The sequence below is a fragment of the Hemiscyllium ocellatum genome, chromosome 15 (genome assembly GCF_020745735.1).
Source record: "Hemiscyllium ocellatum isolate sHemOce1 chromosome 15, sHemOce1.pat.X.cur, whole genome shotgun sequence".
Classification (NCBI taxonomy): Eukaryota; Metazoa; Chordata; class Chondrichthyes; order Orectolobiformes; family Hemiscylliidae; genus Hemiscyllium; species Hemiscyllium ocellatum.
Genome location: NC_083415.1, coordinates 67,343,494 through 67,355,017, shown reverse-complemented (window position 1 = coordinate 67,355,017; position 11,524 = coordinate 67,343,494). Strand labels below are relative to the sequence as shown.

The 11,524-nt window shown below is 41.0% G+C and overlaps 1 protein-coding gene across 8 annotated transcripts in view; it reads right to left on the bottom strand.

Moving 5' to 3' along the window:
- Positions 1 to 3,434: 3,434 nt before the first annotated feature.
- ralgapb (Ral GTPase activating protein non-catalytic subunit beta) overlaps positions 3,435 to 11,524 on the bottom strand; it is a 143,325-nt gene continuing 135,235 nt past the window's right edge. For all 8 annotated transcript variants that reach the window (XM_060836570.1, XM_060836572.1, XM_060836573.1 and 5 more), the window contains one exon: positions 3,435 to 10,449. In XM_060836570.1, coding sequence (XP_060692553.1) covers positions 10,256 to 10,449 — 194 coding nt within the window. In that variant the 3' untranslated portion in view covers positions 3,435 to 10,255. The remainder of the gene's footprint in view (positions 10,450 to 11,524) is intronic.

Below are 11,524 nucleotides of genomic sequence, written 5' to 3'. Positions count from 1 at the left end.
GAATTTTCACAGGAAGCAATTCAGAGAAGGTGCATTTGGCTAATTCCCAGGATCAGGGACCCTCTGATTAAGAAAATGTTGAGCAGGCTGGATGTTTAGTGGAATGAAAAGTGGTATCCTTGAAACGCATGAGATGCTGAAGTGGCTGGACAGGGTGGATGCTGAGAGGATACTTCCTCATGTAGCAGAATGTAGAACTACAGACACAGGGTCTTCAGTTTAAAGTGGAGATAAGGAGGAACCTCTTTTATCAGAGGGATGTTAGTGTTTGGAATTCTCCCAGACAGCAGTGAAGACTGGGTCATTTAATACATACAAGTTATGTTAGATATTCGATTGACAAGGGAGTCACGGGTTCTGGGAGGCAGGAAGGTGGAGTGGTACTATCGCTAGACTATTTATCTAGATATCCAGCTAATATGCTGAAGCCTCCCCAATGGGGAGAAAATAACCTAGTGACATTGTTCCTAAGCTATTAATCCAGAGAACATCTGGATGTAGGTTTGCCCACTGAGCTAGAAGGTTCGTTTCCAGACATTTCATCACTATACCAGGTAACATCTTCAGTGAGCATCCGAAAGAAGCAATGGTAATATAGCCCGCTTTCTATATGTTTGGATTTCCTTGGGTTGGTGACATCATTTCATATGGTGATGTCATTTCCTGTTCTTTTTCTCAGGGGGTAGTAAATGGGATCCAAGTCAATGTGTTTGTTGATAGAGTTCCGGTTGGAATGCCATGCTTCTAGGAATTCTCGTGAGTGTCTCTGTTTGGTTTGTGCTAGGATGGGTGTGTTGTCCAGTCACAGTGGTGTCCTTCCTCATCCGTAAGTAAGGATACTAGTGAGTAGTCTAGCAGTCATTTCAGAGATGTCTTTGATGTAGGGGAGAGTGGCTCGGGTTTCTGGACATGTTTTATCTGCTTGTTTGGGTTTGTTGCTCAGAAATCGGTGTACTGTGTTCATTGAGTACCCATTCTTTTCGAATACACTATAGGTGATTTTCCTCTGCTTTTCATAGTTCCTCTGTGCTGCAGTGTGTTTTGGCTCATGAAACAATGTTCTAATGCAAGTTTATTTGTGGATGTTGGGATGATTGCTTCTACAAATGCATAGTAGGCTACACCACCAGTGCTTCATCCAGAGACTCACTGAAGATGTTACCTAGTACGGTGACAAAACATCTGAAAATGAACCTTCCAGCTCAGCGAGCAAACCTACATCCAGAACCTCAACCTGAGCTACAAATCTTCTCAAAACTCACTATTCAGTTAACATTTTGGGGACCTGGATTCAGATCTTGCCTCAACAGATGAAAGAAATTTTATTCTTTAAAGAGAACTGAATGATGGCCCCAAAACTTTATGACACTAAAGTTGGTGGAGTAGTGGACAGTGTGGAAGAATGTTACAGGTTGCAGTGGGACTTGGGTAAACTGCAGAATTGGGCTGAGAGGTGGCAAATGGAGTTCAATGCAGCTAAATGGGAGGAGATTCACTTTGGGAACAATAACAGGAAGGCAGAGTACTGAGTCAATGGAAAGATTCTTGGTTGTGTGGATGTGCAGATGGATCTTGCAGTCTATGTACATACATCCCTAGAAGTTGCCACCCAGGTTGATAGTGCTGTTAAGAAGGCTTGCAGCGTGTTAGGTTTTATTGGTAGAGGGATTGAGTTCCGGAGCCACAATGTCATGCTGCAGCCATACAAAACGCTTGGAATATTGTGTACAGTTCTGGTTGCCCCACGAAGGATGTGGAAGCATTGGAAAAGGTGCAGAGGAGATTTACCAGGAGGTTGTCTAGTCTGGAGGGAAGGTCTTATGAGGAAAGGCTGAGAGACTTGAGTCTGTTCTCATTGGAGAGAAGGTGGCTAAGAGGGGATTTGATAGAGACATACAAGATGATCAGAGGATTAGGTAGGGTTGATAGTGAAAGTCTTTTTCTGAGGACGATGACGTCAGCTTGTACGAGGGGGCATAAATCTATTATCCCTCAATTTGTAGTTAAGACAGATGTCAGAGGAAGGTTCTTTACTCAGAGAGTGGTAAGAGTGTGGAATGCCCTCCCTGCCAATGTAGTTACCTCAGCCACATTAGAGAGATTTAAACAATCCTTGGATAAGCACATGGATGATGGTGGGATAGTGTAGGGGATGGGCTTAGATTAGACCACAGGTCGGCACAACATCAAGGGGCAAAGGGTCTGTTCTGTGCTGTATTGTTCTATGATCTAAAACCATTATCAGCAAAAAAAAATCTGATTCACTAATGTCCTTTGGGGAAGGAAACTGCCATCCTTACCTGGTGTGGCCTACATGTGACTCCAGACCCACAGCAATGTGTTTGGCACTTAACTGCCCTCTGGGCAATCAGGGATAGACAATACATACTGTGAGGCTTGCATCCCATGGATTAATTAAAAAGAACAGTCTGAAAGAGTGAAGGATTGTAAACCTGAGCTGGGAAGTTTATGGTGGTCAACTGAAATCAAGAAGTGATTTGAATACAGATGAAGAATTTGATATTTGAATAAGTTGGGCAGGTGGAGCCAGTGACTAGCACTGACCAGTAAGGCCAGAATGACTAGTCCAGTTAAAGTTGAATTTTGTATAAGGTTGGCCAAAGGCAGCTGAGAAACTCCAGCTGTGCCAACCTTCTACAGCAAGGATCATGATTCCCAGTGTCCCACTTCTGGTAATGCCATCTCCTGGAGAAAAATAAAAGACTTTTGAAGAAATGATACCTTGAGGCAAAGAAGACGCAAGTAAAACTTCAGCAGAAGAGAAAAATATTAACTTCCTCACTTTAATCAAACAGATCAACCTTCAATCAGTAGCAAAACCAAAATAAATGCAATCTTGCTGAGGTATACAAGCAAAACAGGGAGGGTTTCAATGATTGCATTTACAAATTGAATGTATGAATATCTTATATTGGAATATTCCCACATTAGTTTGCTGTTTTACTGATAAATATCAATTGCTGGGTTTTGTTGAAGTAACGTCAGTCCCAGATACTTGCCTTCTCTTGATGCCCAATACCCGACAGTAGGTATCAGGTCACCTGAGGGATCCACTGCCGCCCTGTGGTGCTGATATTCCCACAATGGAGTGCACTGGCTCGGAGATTGTTTGATGCAATGATGGTGACAAAGTATACGGATCAGACCACACACACCAGGAAGATTCTCAAAGTCAACTCCCAATTGCAAAGACTCTATTCACATATCAGCTGATATCCAGCAAACCCTGGGTGAGGAAAGTTTAAAATCATCTGCTAGGGCTTCCCGTTTTAGATTTCCACAGTGATTGTATACATGGTACCTTACACAATCAAACCAGTCATCTGCACTCATTGCTAATTAATATGGAACTGGATCTCAAAAAAAGGCTCTCAGCTGAAAGGTCACCGAACCTTTCCATTAAGGGTATGGGGTAAAGAAACTCAACAATTTATTGAATATAATGAGATACATTCAGTATCAGTACATTTCTCTTTGATAACATTGAATTGGCATAAATACAAACACGTGCTTTTTGCCGATCCTAGCAAGCAGAGAGATAAAGTACTGAAGACAGAACCAACCTGACCTGCTGCTCACTATTTACACAAACCCTCCTTGATAGTGTACAGCTAGCTGAAGTCAGCTTTATTTACAGAAGATACAATACTTTTAAATGATCCTTCATACCAGATTATCTTGATGTGCAACTTCACAATGAGCGCACAATATTTTTCTCAGACACCAAGCTCAACTTTTGAATTATAAAATCTAACACCAACTTTCTAAAGATGCCCAGGGCAAATGCAATTGGAAGAAAAACAATAACTGTGTGAATTTATCCTGAATCACGCACTCAGCTAAAGTACCACTGTCTTGTTATCTTTTTCTTGGCTGTGGTCATGGTGAATATTTTCTGTGAATTTCCCAGAAATTAGGAATTGGGGAATTGCGTTGCCAGCATGAAGTGGATTACAGGGCCATCTCTCCACAAAGGACGATGAGTCAGGGCCAATTTTTGTAAAAGGAAATTCAAACGGTCAAACTTTGTTTTTGAAGGAGGATCTCAAAGCCTTAGATGAAGAGTGGTATGAGGATGCAGGGAGATTCGGAATCTGGCTACCTGTCCACTGCACAGTATAAATATAAATCCCCATCACTCCAGCCACGTACAGAAAACATGATTGCCGACTAATGCCTTGTTTCATTCACCATGTACAATCAGGCTCATACCTTGTCAAGAGGGGAAGAAGTTGGCTTGCTGGTAATGTAATTAGTTAGAGGCCCAGTCTACTATTCTAGGGTCATGGCTTTGAGCCCTATCATTACAGGTGGTGAATTATGAATTCAAAATCTGGAATTTAAAGCTTGTCTAATAGCAACCAGATAACTATTACCAAGTGTCAAAATTACCAAACAAGAAAACACAAAGAACTGCAGATGCTGGAAATCAGAAACAAAAACAGAAATTGCTGGGAAAACTCAGCAGGTCTGGCAGCATCTGCAGAGAAACAAGTTAACGTTTGGATCCAGAACTGCTAAACATTAACTCTTTCACTCACAGCTGCTACTGTCAGATCTGCTGAGATTTTATGGCAATTTCTAATTGTGTCAAAAATATGTATCTGGCTCATTAATGTCCTCTAGGGAAAGTCACATTTGCTGTCCTTACCTGGTCATAGCAACGTGGTTGACTTTTAACTGGAGTTTGGAATTTTAGAGGTAAGGACTGAAATGGCCAAGGAAGCCACTCAAGCCAAGAGCAACAGACATCAGAGGTGCCAGCACCATCCACATACCACAAAGGGATAAAAACAACAGCCATTCAGAAACCTAGGGACACGTTTCAAATCCCACCACAGCAAATAGAATTTCAACTTGATTAATAAATCTGGAATTCAAAAAGAATATAAGTTTTAGCAACACTCTGACAATTTTAATTGAGTATCCATGATCACAAACACCAACCTGCTTCACTAATGTTCGTTAGGTGTAGAAGCCTGCCTACCTATGACTGTGGTGAACTGGCTTCCAAAACGGTTGAGGGTAATTAGGAATGTGCAAAAGTTGGCCAAGCTAATAATGGCACACGCCATGAAAGACGAAAGACAGAAAATGAAACCCAGTGCTGCGAGAATGCTTCCTAACATGGTGCAGACATTATAAAGAGAGCTGGTCCTAGATTACTGGCCATGAATTGGGGGGAGTTGTCAGTACAAGTAGAAAATCCCTGTTATCCCTCATCTCTCCCAATCCCACCAGCTGCAGGAATACTAGAACCCAAATGTTGTGAAGTGTAATGAGGCGGGGTAGCTTGTTTCTGAGCTGATGCATACATGATGGATCAAGGGGCTGTCTTCCAGTTTGTAAACCACCTCTGATTCAATATTTTAATGAGCACATTTCGTTTACACAAATGGTCTATAATCACAATTGATGCATTGTGGACACTTTAGATAATGCAAACTTTCAAGTGAATGGGTAGTGATTTTCTACGGTGATCTTGCACAGTGCAATTTTATATAGCATGGGGTTGTACAGGAACACAACTGTTGTGTTATAGCAGAATGACCTGTACTGCCTTTACCACTGAACAAATGGACTGTGCACAATGGACTGTAAATGTTCCCTTCAATACTCTGCACAAACTGTATTTGACTATTTGCAGTATGTATTACTAACAGCAGCCCAGCACAGTGGAATACAGCTCTGAAGTTGGAACACAACACATGCCCAGTGATGTCCAAAGTCAGATTTCAAGCTTTTGTTGAATTCACTGATTTCACTTGGGCTGCCTGTAATGGAAATGGATTTTGTTGATCCTGGTGATCAGGAGCAGCAAGGTGGTAGAGAATCCTATCCACCAACTCCAATGGGACTGTGCTCATTGACTTGGACTCTATATCCCAAAAACTAACAGCCCAACACTCCAATCTAGCCTCCCATATGAAGCCGTGACACTTTAACAGTCAGTGTCTTTGCGGATTACCATGCCTCAAACCTCTTTAAAAAAATTACTAAAAGCATGCAGACAAGATTTCAGTCCTTTACTTACCCAAGTAAACTCCTTTACTAAAGATGACGATAGTTACAGCTATCGGAAATAAATTCAGATGTGAACAAAATGAAACAGGACAAGTGAGAATCTAGATCTGGACCAATGGCTTGGTTGTGAACAGACAGATCTCACTGGTCTGCTAGGAATAGTCTGCGGGTGGTGGAAGTCCAAACTGACATGAACACAGTGCTACTGCAGGAACCCCAGGGCGACCAATACAGACAACTGTCAGTGAGGAGATATGCATTTATGTAGCACCTTTCATGAATTTAAAGTACCTCAAAGTGCTTCAGACAATGAAACACTTTTAAAGTAGGGTCAATGTTGCAACCTTGAAAACTCACCAGGAAATTAATGCATAGCACTCCCAACATCAGTGAAGTAAAATGTAGATAATCGGATTCCAGCCTCTACGTTTAAGCATGTTAGAAGGGAAGAGAGAGAGTGATTGGGGCGTGGGGGTGTAAGAAGAGTGGATGGCATTGTGGATGAATGGAATATTCAACGTTTGCACTGGAGAAAGTTTAAGAAAAGAAAGTCTAAGGAATGGTCAGACAAAACCTTGAAGAGGAAGGCATGGATCAGAATCTCACTGATCGATCACCAGGGCATTCAACCAGATATATCTCTTTATTATTTACAAACCTCAGATCGCTCAAATTATCGTGAGTTTAAATACAGGAATGAAAACTGAACTTTATAGTTGGCCAGATAACAGGCTACTTTGAACAATCAACATTGGAGGGAACTTGCAGGTTATAGTGCATTATTCAATCAATTCGAATACCTCAACCTCTGGGTTCTGCAGCATGTGCATTCAGAATAGCTCTTTGGGTATGTCACAGTTAGAGAGTACAACAAGAAACTACTCTACATTTTCATGGTTAAATTTTGTTTCTTTCGATAGCATTCTGGTACTCAAAATGGCAGAGGTCAATCAGATTCATACTTCCAGAAACTTCTGAAACCCCTGCATTGTCACCTGACAAAGGGCATAGAGGTCAGACACTTGTTTCCAGATAGCTCTGGATAAAAGAACCCGTGCAAAACATATTTTAACAGTTACCTTGTCACTAGCTTAATGATCTTTCAGTCAGCCCACCAAAATAGACCCTCAGCTCCTCAAATATCTGCTCTTGTTGTATGTTGAAATCAAATCTGGCTAAATTGCTTGAATATACAATTCTGGAATTCTAAGTGAGTTGCTGCTGGATGTCTAGAGGCAAAAAAGCAGGACTCCAGGCTGAGTTGGCAGCCTTCCTTGAATACTCCATCAACAGTTCCCCAATTTGCTGATGGGAAAGGTGCCTACATTGCAAACAGTAAAGTCTACAGGGCACAACTCACTGTGGTGACTATTATTGGACATTAACATCTGGGAACTCGTGGGCTCATTTTCTTTTAATACCTCTGGATTTACCAAACGCTTGTAATTGATAAACTTCTCCTTTGTCTTCCTTAATTTCCTGAGTACTTTGTATGTGTGTGTGTGTGTGTATAAGTATGAAGTAGCAAAGCATGTTTTGAATGTTCTGTTAATAAATTATGATTTCATATTGAAGGATTTTGCTATGGGTTTATCTCAACGGATCAGAATTCAAAAACCAGGAAACAGCCTCAGTAAGGAACAGGAGTAAAAAGGAAAAGGCGCAAGTCAAATTATATCTCGCCACTTTGGCAGGCAAGACACACGTAATTAAAAGAGAATTGCTCATCATGCACAAAATTAAAACTTAATATATCTATTCTATGAGAACAGCCAATAACCTGTCAAATCTCTCTAAGCTCTTCAATCTCTAACATTTACTTCACCCCCTCTTAGCCCATCAAATGCATTCAACACAAAAATTGGGAATGCTGCAATTTTTAAATGCAACAGAAAGTATTAAAACTACTTAGCATCAAGTATTGCTAACATTATCGCTCTCCATCAAAAGGGTTGCTTAACTCACTATGTTCTTCACACAGGCACTGCAGAAGAGGAGGAAGGAATTACACCAGTCTGTTCCTCAGTATCTGAATTGCACAGAAATCAATCACCATGAGAAGTCCAAATGAATGTAGCTTCTGCTGACTGTTGGAAAGCATTTGTTTTGGTATTAAACCCTTTGGGCCCAGTTAACATAGACCAAGTGAGGCAGATGCTAAGCATGCATAAATAGGCCTACATCAGCTGAGGTGAAACTAGCTAAGTCTTTGCACTAACCTCAGAGGTCTTGCTCCAAATCAGGTTGTCATTAAGCTGACCGCTTGAAACACTGATACTGTTTGGAGGTTGCCTTGAAGGATTACTGGGATTTGACTGGACAGAGTTCCAGTGTCAGGCACCTCTCCAATGTATCACTAACTCAGCAAAGTTGGTTCATCAGTCAGCTTTGTCCTCAACTGCTGAGATTCACGAACCTGGCTATCAGCACATCAACAAACACCAGCTTTTTAATTGCTTAGGGAAAGAAATCTAATCATGACATTTAAATTATTTTTTAAAATAGTCTTTAATTTTCTTTTAAAAACACCCAACTAGAATAAAGCATAAAACTAATGTAGGAAGGTGCTTACTCACCAATAAGTGTAATAAACATGAAGGACATTGAAGGGTATGGGAGAATCTTGATGCTTTGATCCTGTACAGTACAAGATCTTGAGTTTGAAGGCATTGATCTCTGTTCACTAAAGGTACATTATTTGCTTTGTTTGATCATTGATTGCAGAGTAAGGATTTCTAATGAGACTCATTTATCAATCAGACAAATGTGTTGGGAACAAAGACACTGTTTTAAAAATAACCATTATTTCCCCAAATGGCAATGACAAAAGCAATGAAGTATAAAAATAAAACCTGTAAAAATATTTTAAATGCTTCGTGATTAATGAACAAAATAAAAACAATTCTGCGTGGTGTGTGGACGGCTTTAAAACAAATGCGGGCACTTTCAGGATAACTTTATTTGAACTACAGCCTAGGTCAGTGGTTTCCAGCGCACAGGCCAGGAACGCTAAGTTATCCTTAGTCAGTTTAATTGGTTAGGGGGAATTCTTGCATCTAGATTCAGGGCAGAATTAGTAAGGACAGCTTCCAGACAACATGAGAAGACTAATGCAGAACCAATGTATGTTACCAATGCACAGGTGGACAATGAATTAATCATCCAGTTTTTTTTTGAGAAGAAAGAAATTGCAAATTTGACCCCATTCTCAGCTGACAGGAACAGAGGAAGACTTGGGGAAATTGTAGTGAGGTCCTACAAGGTGAAAAAATCCAAGACAAAAAATAAGCAATTCCACTGCCGAATATAAACTCAACTTCAGTGGGTTCGATCATTAGTCCGACCACAAAGACTGGTTCAGACATAGCTGTGCAATTCCTCACTCCCTCATATTTCTCCATTCCTTACATTGCTAACCTCCTTCTACATTCCTTTCATTTTTCTTGGATCAACATAGAGACTGATAAATGTCATTTCAGTACAAACATTCACAGGCACAGGACATCAGGAAGACTAAAAAGCAAGTGGATGCCCTCTGTTTGTGCTGTGTACTGTGCTAATGCTGGGGATGGTGTGAAACTGATAACTGCACGAATATTGTGCTTGTGTTCCTACAAGGAAGAAACACATGACTTGGGACTAAGATTCCAACTAAACATAGCTTGGTGTCTCAACAATGAAAATCACTGACCAAGGTTGACAAACGAAAAAGATAACTCCCTCCTTCAAAGCCCTAGCCCCATTCCTTATAGTTTTAGTGCTAACTATGTACTGTCAGGGCAGTTTTGTGCTGTGGAATCATTCCCACCAGATTGTGGATTGAGACTACCCCAAACTCTCTCCTCCTCTATGACTGTCTATCCGTGTAGGATTCAGTGCAAGGTCTGGGAGCTAAGAGTACAGCACTATTGCACACCTTGCCACACAGTTGATCGAAGATACACTACATAGTACAGATTTCAAGTATTGTACAGAAATTCGATTATGTTCAGTAAGGCTGTCTTGCAGTTCAGTATAAAATGGATTTTATATATTTCTCAAAAATCAACATTACGTCCTTAATACACATTTACACAGAACCAGCTGGGATATACTGCTTTCCAGAGCTCTGGATACCAGTCGGTGCATCACATCACATTCGCAAGTAGCCAAGTGCCTGACTAAGTAGTAAAATAGCTTATAAATACTCTCGGCAAAGATCTCAGTGTGTCTACGGGTTCAGAGATTTTGGCCCCACTTCCTGGAACAGTGAGGTATAAAACTCTGGTTCCAGGAGTTTGTTGCGGTATTTGTGGACTATATCCACTATCTTCTGCTTCCTCTTCACATGAGGAGGGTTGTAGGAGTCACTCTCCAGCCTCTTCCTTCGGCAGATGTTTATAATGGTTTGGCGGACCAAAAACCCTGAAATAAAAAGTGCAGAAACACCACACAGGTCATTAAATGGTTTTATATTTTATTGGGGGCCATAACTTCCATTCTTTCCACATAACCATTTACTCTGATGCCCCCATGCTGAACAGTCTGCATTGCACGCCAGGCACAAGTGCAACTGAAGAATACATTGCAAGTAAAAGCCATGTAACCCCATCACACTTGCTCTTTGCAGTGTCTGAGAATGATCACCTCAGTCAAAGACCTCTCTTACTTTCTACTCCAAATACTCAGTTTAAAACAAAAGATAAAACCACGAGATGGTTGTAAAAATCCAACTGATTCACTATTATTCTTTTGAGTGTGAAACTTCCCAATCTAACTTGAGAGGAGTCTGTACGCACAGTCTCCAGTCCAAACCAAATATTCAAGGATCAGCAATAAATGCCAGCCTAATGATGTGACTCCCAAAGTCTGAGACTAGGGAGTAAAAGGCCTGTCCCTTTTACTGTATCAAAGGCATTTCACTCATACGTGAGGAATAAGAGAATGATCAGGGAGAAGGTAGCACTGATCAGGGATAGTGTAGGGAACTTGTGCGTGGAGTCTGAGCAGATGGGGAAGCCCTAAATAAGTTTTTGTTTCAGTTTTCATGAAGGAAAGGAATCTTGTTGTTAATGAGAACTTTAAGGAGCTGGGATATGGGGACGAACAGATCAAGACTGATGAAGTTGATGTGCTGGAGATCTTAGGAACATTAAGATTGATAAGTCCCCAGGGCCAGACCAGATTTATCCCAGGTTGCTCTGGGAAGCGAGAAAGGAGGTTGCTAAGTCGCTGGCAAAGATCTTTGCATCCTTATCCTCCACGGGGGTCGTACTGGAGGATTGGAAGGAGGCAAATGTTATTCCTCTTTTCAAGAAGGGTAATTCCTGGCAATTACAGACCAGTCAGTCTTTTGTCTGTAGTCAGCAAGGTTTTGGAAAGAAGTCTGAGGGATAGGATGTATGAATATTTGGAAAAGCATAGTGTGATTAAAGGTAGTCAGTGTGGCTTTGTGAGGGGTATGTCATGCCTCACAAATCTTACTGAGTCCTTTGAGGAG